Source organism: Notothenia coriiceps, unplaced genomic scaffold, assembly GCF_000735185.1.
Source record: "Notothenia coriiceps isolate Sejong01 unplaced genomic scaffold, NC01 NC01_scaffold00018248, whole genome shotgun sequence".
NCBI lineage: Eukaryota > Metazoa > Chordata > Actinopteri > Perciformes > Nototheniidae > Notothenia > Notothenia coriiceps.
Window position 1 is genome coordinate 180895 of NW_011350949.1, and position 20445 is coordinate 201339.

The window sequence follows — 20445 nt, forward strand, 5'->3', positions numbered from 1 at the left end:
CTAACCTGGTCCGGAGCAGGTTAGGTTGCAGCCTAAGAGCTCAACTCAGTGAAAGCACTGCCTGCTGACCAATCAGAGCTCAGTGTGCGGAGTTTAAAGCACTGAGTTGAGCTCTTAGGCTGCAACCTAACCTGCTCCGGACCAGGTTAGNCGGGGGGAGCCTCGCTGCGGGGAAACGGTGGACCTAGTGTCCCGATCGGAGTGGGAATAACAATATTAATAATATTCCGTGCATTTTATCCATTAATTTCCCCAACATTGTGGTAAAAAAAACCACACGTTTAATCCATGTTGGTGTACTACAACTACAAAAAGCATCGGTTTGTTTTTTCATCAGGAAATGCAGACCGGCTCAAACAAACGATTTTTAAATCATCATCCTCACGATCATTTAATGTATCATATGTTCGCCGAATTGACATGAAAGCACTAATAAATGTAGTTTCATCCACTTGAGTTTACAACTACAAAAATAATCGATTTTGTTTTTATATCACATCCGACGGGAGGAAATTCAGCAGCTCTCACTACCGATTTTTAATCCTAATTTAATCATCATCTTCACCACGATCATTTATGTTTATGTTCGCCGAATTGACATGAAAGCACTGACAAATATGAATATACTGTAGTCAACTTCATTAAAACGTTATTAACGTGCCTAAACTCAGTAATTCATCATTTCTACGCATGACAACACACTTTATCCGTGTTTGGCTCTCTCGCCGCACAGTGAAGCGTTCCCGCATTGACGTCACTTCCGGGTTCCCCCAAAACTTCAAAATGAGTCGAAGGAATTTTCCCGCGATGTTCGAAATTATTGATATTTATCGGAACGGTATCGCTTTTTCTTTTTTAAACTGACGGTTCGAGATTACTAGTAGCCCACTATTTCATTGCACAACAGTTGTTGGGTTCGTGTCACAGGCTCTTTAAAGTAATTTTGAGCTTAATAATTGAGTATTTGTCTACTTGAGTATTGCTACTTTCACACATAAGAATGGTATACAATAGGAGTTGTATTTCCACCCGTTTGCTGCATACTTTGTTATATCTAAGAAGTTATACAAGTCAATGTATACCTACACATTTCATCGCTTTAATTCTCGACATTTTATTTTGAAAAGTCATGTATACGTGCATCCGCCTGCCTGGTGGAGGGAGTGACCATATTGCGTTGATGCGTTCAGGAACCAGCGGTCTGCCGAGTCGACACTTCGCAGTTCACCAGAAACTTGTGTGGGCGAAGGGGAAATACGCACAGAAGATAATGAAGCCCGGCTGTCCCTTCTTCTCTTCTTTGGCTTTGAAGTAAGTCTGTGAAAAGTTCGCCGTTCAATGGTAAGATACTTATTTTTTAGACCGGTTGTTTAGCTTTATGTCTCCAATAATGTTTACATATTTCCTGGTCATAGATGTCGGATACACCGTGAAATGTTTCAGGACGCGTGATTATGAGCCACCTAATGACGCAATCTGTTATATATAATATGTATTCATATTAAAACAAAATAACTTGTAGACCTGTTATGGTGCTGTACAGTGTTGTGTGATGTAGACAAGTTACACGAGTAATATTTCCTCGGTAGGCCCAGTGACACATTTCCTGACAACATATTCTAAGAAGTTATTTCTACATGTTGTGTCATTTGGGAAGAGCATTTTAGTTTTAAATTCGTTTTTCAGTTGGAAACGAAAAATAGAGAAAAGCGCAAGGTTGATATTTCCAAACACCTGCATGGCCTGCAGTTCTGCTGCAACTCTTTTACTACTTTTAAATCCAGGCTGAAGATTGTTCTTTTTTTCGTTGCTCTCATATCTTACACTGCACTTGAAACATTTATTCATGTATTTTATATTTTAGCTTGTTTTATGTTTATTTTATTACATTAGCTTTTGAATTACTGTTTTTAAAAATTCCATTTTGTAATGTGTTTCTGCTGCACTATTTCTTAATGCTCTTAATGTTTTTCATTGTTGTAAAGCACTTTGCCTTGTGTTGAACGGTGCTATATAAATAAAGTAGCCTTGCCTTGCCTTGTTGACTCAAGCCTTCATAATGCCTTCGTGATTCCACCCAATGCAACAGTTGATGACAGGCAAATACTCTCTTTTACTTTGTGTTTGTTAGTGATTTGGCTGTCCCCACCATGTCCAAACGTGGGTCATCCAAGCATTCAAGGCACGGGGCGTTCCCGAGCCTGTGTGACCCCCCTCAGGGTCCTGGTATCCATGTTTACATGTTCTGGTCAAAGGAAGGGGAAAGATATTTGTCCCATACAGATGGAGAAGTCACAGCAGAAGACCTGTGCATCTCAGCTGCGGAGGCTGTAGGTAAGAGTGACCGAATACAGACATACAGACCAAAGTAAACGTTTATCTTCCTGTGGTATTTTATCCTGCTGGTGGCTAGTGTGTGTAACATCCCTGTATTATTCCCCAGGTATAACTCCTCTATGCCATGTGTTGTTTGCGCTGTACAATCCACAATCAAGCTGCTGGTACAGTCCAAACCACACGTTTACTCCAGAGAACTCCAGCCTTGTACTTCACTACTGTATGAGGTAGTGTGTTTTTATAGCACTGTTATACATGTACACACAGATGAAACATATTCACAATCTTTCTCTGCTTTCCTTGTATCTAGGTTCTACTTTCGGAACTGGCACGGACTCAGTGGGAAGGAGCCGAGTGTTTACCGTTATGCTCTCAGATCTGGGGCGGTTCAGGGGGGTTCTCCCTTGCTTGAAATCGCATCCTTACAATACCTGTTCTCCCAGGTTGGTAATTTTTGTGTATTATAGGAGTGCACAATTTTCACAGGTTCAACCTATTTAAGTACTTAACCTCTTTGCTTCTTCTGTCTCCAAAAGGCTAAATATGAATTTGTGAACGAAGTGGTGCAGGTGGAAGACGTGGACTCAGAGGAGAAGTTAAATCGCTTTGAAAATGAGAGCTTGGGGATGGCTGTGCTTCAACTCTCACATCAGGCAATGCAAACAGGCTGCTCCTTGCAAGATGTTACCCAAAAAATCAGGTAATTACTTTGGAAGGATTGAACATGGGGCAGTGAAGAAGTAACAACGACTTATTGCACGTTAATCTGTCAACCTCTATACTAAATGGTCTATATGAATTTGAATATGCTCTGATAACAGATATGTATTAGTCTTATTATAAATAGATTGTGTTTGTTGTACTGTTATATAAATCTAACTGTTATTGTAATCTAATTAAAGCACCTGATCCAGGTAACATTGAAATATAATTTTTTCTTTCAGCTTCCTACGATGCATTCCAAGATCTTTCGCCAAACACATTTCCAGAGTCAACTTCCTGACGAAAATCAGGATCCGTCGGGTGTTTGCAGAGTTTGTGCGGACCTTCCAGCAGCACACTGTTGATAAGGGGAGACTGGGCGCACAGGAAATCATGTACAAGTACATCTCTACTCTTGAACACTTGTCACCGAGTTTTGGAACAGAAACCTTCTCTGTATCCCAGCTGGAGCTTCGAAAGGACGGGGATGGAAGCAGCTCTTTCTCCAACACCACCCAAACAGAGGGTGCCTCAAAAGGCAGCTTTATAGATCCCGCCACACACGAGATAATGGTGTCAGGCACCATGGGGATTCAGTGGAGGAAAGTGTCTGGTCAGAAGGTTTGTTACAATGCAATTTCAAGCTTGGATGGTCTCATTCTGTGGCCGGTTGTGTATTCTCCCAGTGTGGACATTTTGTTGATTCAGTCTCTTTATCTAGGCACTGGCAAACACTTACCTCAGAAATGACTACATGAAGAAAACAAAACAGTCCGACCAACCGAACGCAAACACTCCCAACGAATGGACGTCCTTCTGTGATTTCGCTGAAATTACGCACATAGCCCTCACTGGAGATAATGTGTGCATTAGCACTCAGGACAACCACTGCATGGTGAGAGCACTTGTTTACCCTTTTATGTAAAGCTAAAATACATACATTTAATTGGTAAATGTGTTTGTGATGCATTAGTTTAATTGGTATTCTGAATATAAGATGTTCTCCTGATCAGATTGTTAAATCTTTAAAGCGTGAATGTCCTGTACTGTGTGCTAATTCTACCTGTTTATGGCTATAGGAGCTTTGAGAACGCTTCAGGGGTTTCATTATGTTTTGAATGCGTCTGTAGGAGGAATCTCTGATTGTAAGCTAGTGGTGTTTCTGTGCGTGTATGTAGGAGGTTCAGATGAACTCCAGCCAGGAGGCCCGTTCCTTCATCTCCCTGCTAGATGGATACAACCGGCTGACTGCATTCGCCCACCACTTTCTTTGTCATGAAGTGGCTCCCCCAAGGGTAGTGCTGAGTGTAGCAAATGGACTGCATGGACCTATGCAGTGAGTTTTATCCTCTTACACATGCACATACAGACACAGGCAGGATGTGGAGAAACACAGTGTGTTATATCGCAACTCTGCTGTGATTCCAGTGATGATTTTGTGCTGCTGAAGCTGAAAAAGGAGGCAGAGGAGGGAGCTTTCCTGGTACGCTGGAGTGCCCTCGACTATCACCGCATCATCCTAGCTGTCATGAAAAAAAATGAGGTAAGTCAACACCCACACTCCTCTCTGGAATAGATTGCTGTGCAGTGATTGTGGAAATGTTTGTGTTTATATGTACTTCTGGCTCACAGAATGGATCAAGGCCAAACCACAAGCAGTTTCGGATTCAGCTCAAGGGTTCCAAGTTCTGTCTGGAGGGCTGGGATCGAGAGTTCTCCAGTATGAAGGAGCTCACAGAAAGCCTCAAGACCTTTGTGCTCCAGTCTGGTTCGGACAGCTTTACTGTCAAGAAATGCTGTTTTCCAAAACAAGCAGGTTTGTGTCAATTGGGCTTTTCAATTATTGATCTGTTTTGCTGACTTATGCCCATGTCCCACTGTTTATTTTTAAAGATGTTCTGTCTTCACCTTAAAATCATAAATACATAATTTTGCTCTCACTTTCAGTGCTATTTATCGACCTTGTTTTGATGTGATGCAGAGTGTTGGAGATATCGACTATAGAGATTACTTATTTCTCTCAAATATTATCATATAACTACATGGAACTTGGCTTGTAGTGCTCAAAGTGCCATAACAAAAATTGAAATCCTGACCCAGTTACTGAAGATAATCCAGAGAACAAACAATGTTTCTCTACAGTGCTGAAGAAGGCCTAGTCATGGACAAGAGGCTTATGCTCATTCATTGGCGGCTGTAGTTCGGTGGGAGGAGAATAGTTCCTATAAAATATTTCAATGTCTGTGGGTTATCCTAAGTAACCAGCTCATTTAAAATATATTGCCAATACGTTTTTTCAATGAATCAAGCGTTATTCTGTCTCTTAAGGATGAGGTGTTGAACAGTGTCGTGTAAAGTAAAAGTTCTCCGTCAGCTACATAAAAGTAAGAACACCTGTCGTCGGTGAAACGCCCCTCCTTACTGCAGAACGTCTCATTATATGAGTTATAATGTTTTTTAGCGGACGTTGTCTGATTTATATAATCGTATGCGCGGGCCGCTAGTGTCTGTTGATCTCCAGGTTAACAGCAGCATGAGAATAACCTGCTGAAAGTGCCGATGCTCCATGGCGGAGGCTCCGCTAGAAATTGCCGGGATTTGCGTTTTTACCCCCTTAATGTCTGACCAATGGTCGAACAGCATTTCCGTGCACATGACTTGTGTTTAAAGTTTATAGTCCGTTGGAGTTTTGCCTGTTTGAATGCAAACCGAACCTTCTGAAAAATGAAACAATGTAACAAACTGTCGTCTGGTACACACCAGAAAACGGACTATTAGGTGTGAATGCACCCTTAAAGCACCACAAGACATTTTGTTTCATCATATTCAAGCGAAGATCTGTATGGTTGATAACACTATGCAACTCACACCAGAATGATCTAGATTGATAACTAGCAAGGGAGAAAAATATTTTTGTGGTAAACCATCCCTTTAACATAGGTTTATCTATGTTTGTGTGATGTAGAGCTCTCCAACCTTCTGGTGATGAGGCAAGGTGCTCGCACGGAGTCCTTGTTCCTGAACACAACTCAGCTGCGCTTCCACCAGATCAAGGACAGAGAGCTCGTACAGGTGACAAAACAAACTCTCCAACTACATATGACCATCGGTTCCACCGGACTAATGTACTTGTTCTCAGTTGTGTGACTGACCAGCAAATGTTGTTTACGATCAGGAACAACATTTGGGCCGCGGGACAAGAACTAACATCTACTCAGGACGTCTGCTGGTGCGAGGCGGGGGGGGAAATGATGAGGATGACGAGTTCAACAACAACTTTGCTGACCGCAAAGGAATCCCTGTGGTTCTCAAGATTCTGGACCAAAGTGATAAAGATATCGATATAGTAAGCCTTGTGATCTCTGAAAAAGGCCTCAATAATTACCAACACTCATGTATATTTTATAAGTAATCTTTACTCTCTCCCTTCTCTCTAAGGGTTTTTTAGAAACTGCGAGTCTCATGAGCCAGGTGTCCCACAGTCACCTGGTGTTTGTACATGGCGTGTCAGTCAAAGGATCTGAAAGTAAGAGCAACAACACTGTTCACCGTCACAAACTCAGGTTATACTTTTAGATGTGTGACTTCCTCGTTTGCTACTTCCTCGTCACACACATGGTTTGTGTTTTAGTCAAATGTATGATCCCTGTACCAAGTGACCCGTGACGCAAATGCAAATACACACTCGCCCTGTTCTGTTTTTAAAGAAGATTCTTGTTTACATGTATTTTGGGGATGTACTGGAACCTTCAACCTGTCAAACTTGTTTCTTCCTTAACAGATATCATGGTGGAAGAATTTGTGGAGTTTGGGCCTTTGGATGTTTTCCTTCGAAAGGAAAAGGCCTCTGTGACTCCTCAGTGGAAATTCATTGTTGCAAAACAGCTTGCCATTGCCCTCAATTATCTTGTGAGTGCAAACACTACTTTGGTTTTGAGTGCCACAGATTTTTATTCAATACATTTCACTTACATTGACCACAGCTAAGTGGTCATTAACGTGAATTGAGACTAATGTAATACAAGTGTGGTACAATTGATCTTTAGATCGTCTTAAGCTTTACAATCAGGTGCTAAAATATTTAGAATATATAAAATATTAACAGAAAGAGGGGAGTGGGGCTATTAAACCGGACGTCAAGTTTTGAGTCTGAGCTGCAGGAAGGAAATTATACTATCTTATTATCAAACAAAATGTAACGATAAGTGGTGCACATGAAGCTCATTTTTGCCTTAAGATTAACAACGATAATAGTTTATGTTTCACTTGTTTTCTTCGATATTTCGCATCACAAAAACACATTACCAGTACGTTTGTCATCCTTGTAGGAGACCAAACGGCTGTTCCATGGAAACGTCTGTGCTAAGAACATTCTGGTGGCAAGGCGAGGTCTCGAGCTTGGCACCTCTCCTTTTGTCAAGCTGAGCGACCCAGGAATTGCCCTGAGTGTCCTTTCAAGGGAAGGTCAGTACCAGGAATTCCCTTTTACTTGAACTCCTAATAAGCCTCACTTTCCAAGAAGGTCTCAGTCAGCTTCAAGACTTGTCTGTTTCTTTACTGTTCTGCCTTACTGATAAATCTGATTTCGGAAACAGGAAATGTCTACCAGACCATTTCCTCTGACTTGTGTCCTGTTCTCTTAAAGTTTTATCTCACAATGTGTTATTTAAGAATTCAATCAGTTAATCTCAAACTGCTCACATATGTTTTTCTGTAATTGTCCCTATTCTGCACTGTAGAGCGTCTTGAGCGTATCCCCTGGATTGCCCCCGAGTGTGTGGAAAGCGGCGCACCCATTGGAAATGTTGCTGACCAGTGGAGCTTTGGCGTTACCTTGCTGGAAATCTGCAACAACGGCGATCTTCCAATGAGTGGCAGCACATTGTCCGAGGTATTTCTCTTCCAACAGCCACAAGCTGTACCTGCCCTGTTGACTTCCATTTGTAACAATGTAACCCCCCCCCCACAACAGAAAGAACGCTTTTATCAACAAAAGGGCCGTTTAGCAGAACCATCCTCCCAGGAACTGGCTCGCTTCATCAGCATGTGTATGACCTACGAGCCAATGGAGAGGCCTTCGTTCCTCACTGTGCTCAGAGAGCTCACAGACATCATAATCAAAAGTGGGTCTTTACTAACTCACCTCTTAGTTTTTTTGTCAGTCTAATTTTGGTGATATATATATATATAATTTGTCTTGGTTTTGCCTGATCACAGATCCGGATATATCCCCCAGTGAAACTCTCCCTGACTCAGACCCGAGCGTGTTCCACAAACGCTACCTGAAAAAGATGAGGGACTTGGGAGAGGTAAGTTCCAATACCACATTACCTGTAGTATTTTTCTTCCTGTATGCTCGAGAATAATCCCCCTGCTCATTGCTCCGTCTGCAGGGACATTTTGGGAAGGTGACTCTCTACCAGTACGACCCGGCCAATGATGGGACAGGAGAGCGCGTGGCCGTGAAGGCTCTGAAACAAGAGAACAGTCAAGTGCTTGAAGGCTGGATGAAGGAGATCGACATCCTCAAGTCCCTCTATCACAGCAACATTGTCAAGTACAAAGGCTGTTGTACTGAACTCGGTGAGTCCTCAGCTGTCTTCGGACTGCTTCCTTTATGTTTTTTGAAATTAGAGATGCTTCTGTTATGACAACGTCAGTGAAAAAGTGACAATGCATAAGATTGCAATTCAATCCCATGCATGCTACTTAAAAAAAAAAATCAAAATCCTTGGCTTTTTCTGCTGGCCTTCTCCCCTGCTCATATGATAACTTTTTGTATGTGACATAAAATTAAATTTGCCACTACAAAACAGTTACAACAATTTGTTTGCATGTTGTCAATTAACGTTTTTTGAAAATAAAATGTTTAAATGCAAAGTCAAAGATAAAAAAAGTTGTATTAACCGCATTTCTATTTAAAATATAAATGAACACACACTGACTACATGTGGAAAGAAGTGCTTGATAACTACTCTGTTTCAGCTTACAGTGGTCAGCGGACAATTCAGGGAATAGATTTTTGTTCCTTGCTTTTTTTCTGTAGATATTGAAAATCTTTTCAAAATGCAACCTTGTCTCCCTTGTATGTCAATATTATAAACTTCATCTCACAGCGCACTGAGAATCACAGCCCCTTCAGCACTAGAGTAGGCAGCAGGTCATTCGTGCCTTTGATGGAGAATGAAGGATGAGTACTGATGCTTTGTACATTCTCAGGAGGACAGGTGGTGCAGCTTATAATGGAGTACCTTCCTCTGGGGAGCCTGAAGGAGTACCTTCCCAAATGTAATCTGGGAAGGCCTCACTCCCTTATGTTCGCTCATCAGATCTGCCAGGTGAGTGCAGACGTTTTGTGTTGTTTTTGCTAATCCAGATTTCCAAATTCATGTTAGTCTGTTCTATAGCGGGTGAGATACTTCTTAAAGGATGAGGCACAACAGTTTCCTTTTTAAAAACTTTGTTCATCAGTTTTTTTACACTGTTAAAGTGTGCAATCCTATTTTCATTGGATCCATCTTTCATTTATGTTGTCTACGTTCAAAGGGTATGGAGTACTTGCACTCCAAACGATACATCCATCGAGACCTCGCTGCCCGAAATGTCTTAGTGGAAAATGAGAGTTTGGTGAAGATTGGAGACTTTGGCCTGACCAAATACATCCCTGAAGGCGATATCTACTATCGTGTCCGTGAGGAAGGGGACAGTCCCGTGTTCTGGTAAGTTCACGCAGCACTTAAAATATGGATTCAATTATCTGTTCCATGATAACCACTCAACTGTGTTTTTTTCTGTATGCGTAGGTATGCCCTTGAGTGCTTGAAGGAAAATAAATTCTCTTTTGCGTCAGATGTTTGGTCCTTTGGCGTTACGTTGTATGAGATCCTGACCTGCTGTGTACATCGCCAAAGCCCGCAGGAGGTACATCATCACCGGCCTCTTATAACAAGCTCTAATCAAAATAAATTCCCATGTTAGACAATTACAGTCAATTTTGAATCCCTTTTGTAAGATGCACAATCTGCTCTGTTGTCTTTGTTTTGTAGAAGTTCAGGGAAATGACGCAAGACACCCGGGAACAGATGACTGTGGTGGTGCTCATAAAGCTGTTGGAGAAGCAGCACCGATTGCCTGCCCCCAAAAACTGTCCACATGAGGTAACATACTAATTAAACACTATTGACATTTTATTCAGTTTATGAGTAGACTGATATATTAAGAATGATTGTTTTTCAACCAACAGGTGAAGATTTTAATGGAGCAGTGTTGGGCTGCAGACTCAGCACAACGGCCATCATTCAAAACCCTCATCGAAAAGTTTGAGGCCATTCGCCAAACATACTGGCATTCCAATATAAAGCTTTCCTCGGCCCAGATTAGCTGAACAGGACTCTGAAGAACCAGCCTGTCCACATGGCATCCCTCTGCCACCATAGCCACATTACAGGCTAACCAGTTGTGTTTCCGCTGTGCAATGCCTGCTGCCTTCATTTACATAGATATCTTTACATTTATTTTTGTATAAAAGCAAACCGCTATCCTCTCATATGTGATATGTGACAAAGCGGTACTTAATCAGTGTGTTTGTTTTCCTGTCATTTGAGTTAACTTTCATCTCTCCTTCTCTTACATTAATAATAGGTTTGCATATATCACAGTAAGTATTAAGAATTCCTGTAAGGTTGTGAGATTTCTCTTTCATTTGATGTTTTTTAAATGTTTTGTCTGTTTAAACTTTCGTTTCATTATATATAAACCAAAAGAACAAATTCAAAATATAATGCACACTTCTTTTCATGACAGTCTATTAAAAACTGAAACTTATTTATCAAAAAGTGTAAATGAATGCTTTACATCTGTTACATGAAAAGTCATTGATCATAACCTAAGGGATGTCCTATAATTAACTTTTATATTCGAGACAGGTAACTGACCTGGGAAATATCCTGTATTATGTTCACCTTTTAAATGCATCCAATACCGTTGGCTGAACCAGACCAGTCAATCTGTTGGCAATCCTGCACCTGTGCTCTTGCTGCACAGCAACAAAAAATATCAACAGGAATAATGCTGCTCTGACATTGGACGATTTTTTTTACTGAATTGTTGGTATGAGCTGGCCAAATTATCCATGACAGACGCACACAGCTGTCCTGGCATGCAGAATATATTCATTTTAACAGGTGTTTGGATCTGGACAGACACAAATCCAATACAAATGAAAAGTTACAAAGGTTCGCTGTTTTGCCATTGGCTTTCTAACTTTGTAAAAGCGGAAATAAAGTGCAGAAAAGACCAAAGGCTAGTATGCGTAATGTACATTGTCTAGTAGTGTAAGTAATATTCCATAATGTACACACCATCGGCTGACACTCTGCATGCTATGGTACTGTTCCTCCTGGCAACCGTGGAAAAAAAGTGTCTTCCAATTACATTTTTTTGTGATAGGATTAAATAAACATTTTGCAATTTAGACTTTAATTAAACACATTTTGAATTGTACAGTATGTCCAATTTAGTGAACCTGAAGACCTTTTTGGTGAAAAGTCAGCCAAAAGATAAACTATGTAACATAGTATGCCTATAGATTGATACTAATACAGGAATACATTCACATAAGTAATTGATCTGAACATTGGTGTATCAGGGTGTCCGCGGTGTCTTAAAACGTAATACAAGTTGATAAATCAATTTAGCAAAAGTTAAGGCTATTAAAAAGTATTAAATGGCATTTTCCAAGGTATTACATTTTTGTAGCTTGTTTTCAATAAATATATTATCAATTGTCCAAAGAGGTTGTATTCTACAGTCTGCCTGAATGTAATCATTGCGTAGGTGTGTAGTGTGATTCTGTGTAGTTTATTTATGGCATCCCGTTGGATTTGCTGAACAGGACATCGCACGCTCACTGCTTGATAGTGCACGAAGGTCCGTTTTACGCCGGTTGTTAAACAACATCGTTATGGGGGAATGCAAGTTTGCATCTCTTGGGAACAATGCCTAAATCAAATACTACTTTCTAATGGTTTCTTTTTCTAATAAACCTTGCATTGGGTTGGTCACACAATTAATTCTCTTGTGCTTTGTTCTATCTGAATTATGATAAGGAGTTATCACAAGCTGTTTAGTTGTGCTATCTTACAATCAATACTGTATAGTAAATGTGAGGTAAAGTGTGTCGCCAATGTAACCGGTTGGAATTGGAAGTGGCGATGAGGTCTTAAAATGTATGGAAAGGGTCTTAAAAAAGGTCTTAAAATGTATTCAATTTGACTTCAGGATTCCTGCATATAGTTGGACACTAAACTAGTTTGGTTTTTGTTGTCAATGTACTGGGAAAAGCACTAAACTGGATTCCAGTCTGCACGGGGTTAGGGTCATCTTGACTTGTTTCATGGATGTGGTCTCCAATTGACCATACTCATAGGAACACACTTTGAATTCCTGAGGCAATTCTAATTTTTCATGGCACCACTTAATAAAAAAAATTAAAAAAGCAATAAAACAGACTTGCTACTCTTGGCCCACAGAGGGATATGTCTTTCCTGCTCATCCCTATCTGTCTATGTCTGTATCTGTCTGCTCATCTGAGCCTCCTGCAACTTTTCCCTCTACTTGGTGTGAAATCCTCATCTCTCATCATTTGAGAGCTCAAAATCTGAATCTCCCTCAACTATCTCGTACAGTAGAATATGTCTGCTTCAGTTCTGTTTCCTGCAACAACAAGTCATTAAGTACATGAAGACGGTCCTGATTTCCACTAGAAATGACATTTATAAAAGAGCTGTTATTTCAATAACATACACTATCTGACCTACACGTCCTCCTCAAAATGTTGTTGTTGGTATGCCTGCCATTTTGGATGAAAATAAAGAGGAACCTCCCAGCATTCAATTTTAACCAATGACATATCACTGGAAAGCCCAAGATGTCCTCTGTACAATGCAGCAGAGATTGGTAGAGTAGCTCAAAAACAGTAAAAGGATATGCATGAGAACAAAATGTCCACTACAGAGGACAATGGGCTGGGTCTCTGGGATGTGAGACCATAAGACTGACTGTTTGTTACAAGCCAACCAGCCCACTACCAGGGGACATCAAGAAAATATAGAATAATATGAATCAGCACAAGTTTAAATACAAAAAACAATATGGTAAGCATATCATTCAAAGCAGACAGTAAACTGCAACTACATGAAAGGTCTCCATATGGCTTTACGTGTTTATTAAGGGTTTTTTTTAAATTCAAGTTTCATTATATTAGGCCTATATTATGTTCTTTGACACTTAAAAATCTCCTGATGTAAGACTGTTAAAGAAGGATTTAAAGATTTTTATAGTCCAAAGTTGTATATCTGATTCATTATTGACATGCAAGACTGCTTATAAAAAGTAAACGTGTCATACACAGAGGTAGGTTCAATGTGCTGTAAAGATAAGTTAAAACAATACAATTTAAAGGCAATACAAAAGATTTATATATATATATATATAGTATAATAATAATAATTATTATTATTACTAATGTTTAAGGTCATGGTTTTGTACTCTATATCCTAAACTGCAATGATTGGCGCATTCCTCGGACATAAATGTGTGTTTTTTTCCTGTTTTTTTGTACCTAGGTAAAGTATGTGCATTTAAAGCGCAAGGTGAAGCCGTTTAAAGCCCACTGGCTTGTCTCTACTGAGAACTGCAGGATCTGCAGCATTCATGTCCAGTTTGAGTTAACGTGGCCCCGCCCCCTACCTCAGTTACGTCGTAGTCATGGAGAATGCGTCCTCCTCTCTTCCAATGAGAAGCGGCGCTGGGGCCATGTGTGTATTGTTTAAACTGCTCAAATCGGGCTGAGTTTTCAGACCGACAAAAACTTCCACCAAACAGAGTGATGGCGGCCGTTGTGTCTGTTAGCACAGCTGCCAGAGATGAGAGCACAGACACAGGTCTCAGTTTCGCCCCTCGTCCGCTTAACGATAACTACGACCTCCCTGTGGATGCGGGTCACGAAAGCTGGATGTCCGGAGGAGACCACCGGTATCATGAAAACGGCGGAGAGGACTCACCGTCGGACCGCGACTGTCAGCGGAGGGTCGACGAGGACCTGACATCACTGAGCTCCGAAGAGATAGAGAGCCGCTTAGAGAGAACTCGCCGGGAGTTTTACAACCGTAGAAAAATAATAATAAAGAATCTACCCTCCGACGTTAGCAATCAGGTAAGAGAAAAAAGTCCTGGAGGTTTCACTTATTGGATGACTGATTGATTGCTAACGTTAGCCTAGCTCCAAATTGCTTTGCCATGCTACCTATCTTAGCCGAGTAGCCATTTAACTCGTTAGCTGATTTTAGGTTTGAATAGTGCGATACTTTGTCATAATGAATCTGCAATTTGTTTAATTTAAAGGCAACACACCATAGCTTTTATTTGGTAGCCACATAGTATCATTATTGTTTTAATTCGGGGTTTGGGTTGTTAGGATTTCTGCCAGGTGGTCAGATAACTGTCAATAATGGTCATCTGTGGCCTGCATGACCTGCCACTCCTTCCTCGTAGGCAACAACTTGATAACGTTTTATATTTGGATTTTATTTTGACTATTTTAAACACCAAATCAAAACTGTCGTTGATTATCCTCCCCCACATGGCGGTTACAGGTGCAGTGGGACTTTATTCATCAGCCCATCTGTTGTTCAAGCTGGCGTTTGGTTGTATTGACCAGCCAGTGACTTAATCATGATGCCACATTTTTTTGGAACGTGCCTGACTCGTGGGGAGCGGTGGGCCTGCGGGCGGAACCATTGTTCACAGAGAGGGGGGGGGAGGGGGGAGAGCAGTGGGAGTTCGAGATGTCAGTTGCAATATAACAAAAGGTGGAAGGTGTAGAGACAAAACGTTACAGAAAATGCTAGATAGGATCGCCATTTGTTTGTGAAAGGTCAAAAGCAGCGAAGAACAAATTCTCATAGAACAATGAGTCAGTTGTTGACCTCTGACCCCTCCACAGGTGCAACTTGTTGCTAGTTTCCAAGTTAATTATGTGAATACTTATCTACAGTTAACCAATTTACAATAAAAAAAAATTCTTCTTTTAGTAAAATATTCTATGTGTGATTCCTTGGTTAAATGGTTTTATCAATTCAGATTTCTTAATGTCATTTTTGTTTTTTCTCATTCACAGGAGGTCCATGAGCTGTTGGGCAACTATGACTTGAAGTACTGCTTTGTGGATAAATACAAGGGCACAGGTTAGTTTAACTAACTAACTTGAATTAATAATAAATTAACTTGAACTAAATCCCTCAAATGTTACCCTAGTTGTTTGTTGCTGGTTTGTATTCAAGGTGTGATTGTAGTCTGTATACCAGCGGCCCCCTTCGGCTCTGTAACAAACCAATACAGGAGTGCCTTTATATTATATATTAGGTCTATGAGAAAATGATCCTACTTCTAACTTGATTTGTTACCTCGGTAAACATTTCTTTATTACTTTATGGTCTCAATTGGTAGAATTATCTTTAAAATATGATGTCCATTGTGATTGACGGGTCGTTACAGAGGTTTTGTCTGGATTTTGGTCTTAGAATTTTAATTTCACAGAAAGATTTCAGTTGCTAGCATTTCGGTTGTTGGTTCGGAATCTCGTGTCACTCCTGGTTGCAAAAAGACACAATATGGCAACAGCCAAAATGCCAAACAAAGTTATTTTCTTTTAATTTATGTATCTAAAAAAAATATTGTTTCATGTAAGAAATCCAGAAAAATAAGTGGCTTGTGAGAAATGGGTTCAATGGGAGATATGGAAAAATGTTATCACAATTGCTGTATACATCTCAATACTATGAATTGTTCTGTAAATTACAAAATAATTTTTTATAATAGCCCTACCATACTTTCACACATTTATTATTTTTCTTTCATTTGAAACTCTCATACAAACAAAACAATGTTCTAAAGTCATGTAACCAGAGTTCTTCCTCATCTCACCCTGCAGTTAACTTAATGTCTGCCCTCTTCATCCTTACCTTATAAGGCAGCAGGATTGGCAAGATCCAATCTGTGAATTTGATTGACATATGGTTGAACTCACTTGTCGCATCAACAGTTACTTATTTGTATGCATCAAGGAAACCAGATTCTGTGAATCAAAATGCAAAAATAATCAGTCATAAATTATCGTTAGGGGTATAAATTCATCTTGTATGCCCCAAAATGTGAGCTGCATCTTAAATCAGGGGAATTGCTTGTTTACAATGGTCTAATTTCAACAAAGATCAGGTTTTCTTTAGAAGCCTCAAAATCAATTTGTCAGGAAGATCTGACATTCAAGAGCACTTAAACAGCAAACTGCTCCTTAATGTCTGATAATAATGGGGCAGGAAATAGCATAAGCCAGATGGTAAACTCGGGGTATGTCTGCTATCTACCAAACTGCTGCGGCAGATAACCTTCACATTTAGGTGTGCTTTTGTAGAAAAATAGTTGGCTGGTGAAAAAGTTAGAAGAAGAATTGGGAGGGATGAAACGCTCTTTAATGGTCACACATGCAGAGCACACAGCACACACATTGACATTTTTTCTCTGCATTTAACCCATCCTATTACCAGGGTTGTTTCTCAATCTCGAGTACGCTTGCTTGGTAGCACATGTCTTCCGAGTCACTTGCTTCAGAAACGAGGCAAGAATACTTCCTGGCATTCGGAAAACAAAGAGTGGAACAGGCAATTTCTCCAAACGAAGTACGCCGGGCTAGAATTCCAAGTATGCTGGACATTGGAACAGCACTTCGGCGGCACTCGATGACGTAGTATGCTTGAAATAGTGCCTCTGGAGCAGCTTTACTCGCGATTGAGACACACCCCAGGAGTCTAGTACTAGGAGCAGTGGGCAGCTATTGTACAGCACCCGGGGAGCAGTGGGGGGTGTCCGGTGCCTTGCTCAAGGACACCACAGCAGGGCAGGAGGTGAACTGGGACCTCTCCAAGTAGCAGTCCACACTCCATATTTTAGGTCTGGTCGGATGGTTAGGCTAGAATACATTTTAATTTTAATTTGGCTTTCAGGCTGCAACATTTGTTGTCCTCCGCTTCTCTTTCAAAACATGGTTTACAGGATGTTTTTGTGACACTGAGCATCACACCATAGGGCTCTGTTGTACAAGAGTCTGTCAAATTGGTATACACTTTAAATTGGTGATGTCAATACTATAAACAGGGCTATATGTTTGTTTTTTAGGTTTGAACATAATCAGATAAAATGCCTTTTGATTCTTGTCAGCCATGATGGCTCCCTTTTGTAGTCTCAATAAGAGAAATGTTGCAGTGCCATGAAAGCATGTGGGTGGTAACATTCTGCCACCAGCGTTGTCTTTTATCACACCTGGAGGACTGTTATCACTAAGGCTGGCTCCCTGAGACCTGCTGTATATGAAGAATCTATTTGAATGCTGTCTGAACAAATATCACTGCCTCGCTTTTAACGTTTCCCTCTTTTCCCCTTAGCATTTGTGACACTTCTCAATGGGGAACAGGCGCAGTGTGCTATCAAAGACTTCCACCAGCATGTGCTACGGGACCGGGAGATCTCTGTGCAGCTGCAGCCAACAGACGCTCTGCTGTGCATCGCCAACCTGCCCCGCGCCTTCACCCAGCAGCAGTTTGAGGAGTTGGTGCGGCCCTTTGGTAACCTGGAGCGCTGCTTCCTGGTGTACAGCGCCTCCACGGGCCACTCCAAGGGCTACGGCTTTGTGGAGTACATGAAGAAGGACTCTGCTGCCAGGGCCAAGTCGGAGCTGTTGGGAAAGCAGCTGGGCTCCCGCATGCTGTACGTCCACTGGACTGAAGTGGGCTCCCTCACATATCCACTGCTGAACTCCAAGTGTCTGTGTGTGGACCGCCTGCCCCCCAGCCTGCTGACAGCCCAAGACCTCCGAAATGCCCTGGCTGACACCCATGCGCCAGTCTTCTGCCAGGTCAGATTCAACACAAATAAACACTCCGGGGCTGCAACTAACTTTTCTTTCAACATAGATTAAACTGCCATACATTTTCAAAAGTAGTAGAGTAATAATTTGATCTATAAAATGTCAGAATATTAGGACATCCCAGTTTCTCAAAGTCAGATGTGATGTCTTTCTTTAATGAATGCTTATTGGTGATTATTTATCTGTTGATCGCTCAAGGATTAGTTGCAGCTCTAAAACACTGGTACAAATTGATATGATTTTAGAAAAATGATTTATCCAGATTGTATTTCACACCACAGATAATGAATGTTATACTAGTTTGGATCAGCCATTTTATGTTCCCAGATTGGATTTGAATTGAATGTGCTGACATGTGTATATGAGTTGTAGCCATGCCACTGAAGGTGTACGGATGGCAAGATTCTATTTTTGTGTATATACAAATGAAATGTTTTGGTGTTTCTGTACCCTTTCACCTTTACCCCAGTTTTCCTGTGGCCACTCAAAGTTTCTATAGCAGTGAGCATTGCTGGTTTCTATGGTGATGACCACCTGACTCCCCCAGGTGGTGTCATTCAGCGGGCTCTTCTGGAAAGAGAGAGCGTCGGCCTTTTTAACACGCATAGTTGTGCTTTCTGCTGGTTTCAGGGTTTTTAAGGATTGTGGCAAATGCAGTGATTTAAGGGAAATGTTTTAACAAAATGCAAATAGGCTTTAGTTTATGAACTATTTCAACTTGGTGTTTTCAAATCATGAGGCTACATTTGTTGCCTGATTAATGTAAGGCCTGTAAAAGGAAATTCACAACTTATATTTTAGAAAAGCAACTCTGTAAGAAACTTGTTTTGTGTACAATGTTGAGGAACAGTTAAATATAAGTATTATGAGAGGTTGCCTTATAAAACCTGTAGTTGCTATCAAATTGCCTGAATGCCACCAATTAGGGGAGTCACTAGATCCGTTTTGATAAAAAGATTCTGGTTCATTTCCGTTTCACAGGACATTCCCTACCTAAATGTGCTTTTAGATATATGTGCAGCACATATGGGTGAAGGTCAAAAACCACAAGCCTAGCAGTCAGTGTTGTACCGGTGTTGCTGTATTCGTTAGAAACAAATTGCCTTTTAAGATATGAGAATAACCGTTTTTTTTCTCCACACAGTTGGCTCAGGGACAAGATGGAAGTTTTCGTCGGTTTGCAGTCTTAGAGTTTCCCTCATCTGAGATGTCAGAGGAGGCGCAGCGCCTGGCTGACGGCAGGCTGCTCGGCGGGACAAACATCAGGGTGTCCTTCTGTGCCCCTGGGCCTCCTGGAAGAAGCATGTTGGCTGCTCTGATCGCTGCCCAAACCATGGTATTTAAAGAGCCTGTGACACGATTTTCCCCCCATCATCCAAACCCATCAATTTGAGTAAATATTGTCCCCTTGAAAACCGTTACTGAACTGATTTTGGATATTTGTACTTTGATAACCATTAATCTGCCCTTCAATGTTGACCATTTCCTGGATCTTCTCGGGGATTCTTCAAGTCCCGCCAAATTATGGGTGACGTCAATGCGGGCACAGCGCTCCAGCTGCACCGTTCAGGATCCCAGCATCTGCATGTAAACGCACGATGGCGCACACAGCAGCAAGCTCAGACAGCGATGACAGTTTAATTTTGAACGTGTCTGAGAGCTCATATGAGGCTGAAGGATCGGTTTATTTTGTATCTGTTAGAAGTTTAGGAATTAGGTGCGTCAATATGGGCGATCATACGTTCATGTAGCCAGTGGTGGACTGGGACTAAAAATCAGCCCGGGACTCTCGACCGGCCCACTTCGGTACCACTAGTAAATTGTCAACGGGGGGAGTGGGGGATGTGCTAGTGACTTATCCGACCGGCCCACTTCGGTACCGGCCCATCGGGATTCGTCCCGATGGCCAGTCCGCCACTGCACCCAGCCCAGCCCACGTAAACTGTCAACGGGGGGAGCCTCGCTGCGGGGAAACGGTGGACCTAGTGTCCCGATCGGAGTGGGAATAATAATAATAATAATCCGTGCATTTTATCCATTAATTTCCCCACATTGTGGTAAAAAAAACACCACGTTTAATCCATGTTGGTGTACTACAACTACAAAAAGCATCGCTTTGTTTTCTCATCAGGAATTCAGCAGCTCTCACTACCGATTTTTAATCCTAATTTAATCATCATCTTCACCACGATCATTTATGTTTATGTTCGCCGAATTGACATGAAAGCACTGACAAATATGAATATACTGTAGTCAACTTCATTAAAACGTTATTAAATGTGCCTAAAACTCAGTAATTCACCATTTCTACGCATGACAACACACTTTGTCCGTGTTTGGCTCTCTCGCCGCACAGTGAAGCGTTCCCGCATTGACGTCACTTCCGGCTTCCCCCAAAACTTCAAAATGAGTCGAAGGAATTTCCC

The 20445-nt window shown here is 41.3% G+C and overlaps 2 protein-coding genes across 3 annotated transcripts in view; both read left to right on the top strand.

The window, feature by feature from the left end:
• The first annotated feature begins 1192 nt into the window (after positions 1 to 1192).
• tyk2 (tyrosine kinase 2) lies at positions 1193 to 10558 on the top strand. Of its 2 annotated transcripts, none has more exons than XM_010777461.1 (24): positions 1193 to 1311; positions 2132 to 2334; positions 2444 to 2564; positions 2648 to 2780; positions 2874 to 3037; positions 3282 to 3660; positions 3761 to 3934; positions 4218 to 4375; positions 4468 to 4582; positions 4672 to 4855; positions 6005 to 6111; positions 6215 to 6385; positions 6478 to 6565; positions 6821 to 6948; positions 7368 to 7503; positions 7779 to 7930; positions 8012 to 8162; positions 8257 to 8348; positions 8433 to 8622; positions 9259 to 9377; positions 9586 to 9758; positions 9843 to 9960; positions 10086 to 10196; positions 10283 to 10558. In XM_010777461.1, exons 1-24 carry the CDS (start codon positions 1271 to 1273, stop codon positions 10421 to 10423), a joined length of 3549 nt encoding a protein of 1182 aa, XP_010775763.1. In that variant the 5' UTR covers positions 1193 to 1270; the 3' UTR covers positions 10424 to 10558. The 2 variants fall into 2 exon arrangements, with proteins under 2 accessions (XP_010775763.1, XP_010775764.1); XM_010777462.1 differs by having other exon boundaries at positions 1222 to 1341.
• Positions 10559 to 13911: 3353 nt separating this feature from the next.
• The window catches only part of raver1 (ribonucleoprotein, PTB-binding 1), a 7887-nt gene continuing 1353 nt past the window's right edge, over positions 13912 to 20445 (top strand). Inside the window, exons 1-4 of the mRNA XM_010777487.1 lie at positions 13912 to 14254; positions 15218 to 15284; positions 17538 to 18007; positions 19164 to 19355. Coding sequence (XP_010775789.1) covers positions 13928 to 14254; positions 15218 to 15284; positions 17538 to 18007; positions 19164 to 19355 — 1056 coding nt within the window. The 5' untranslated portion in view covers positions 13912 to 13927. The remainder of the gene's footprint in view (positions 14255 to 15217; positions 15285 to 17537; positions 18008 to 19163; positions 19356 to 20445) is intronic.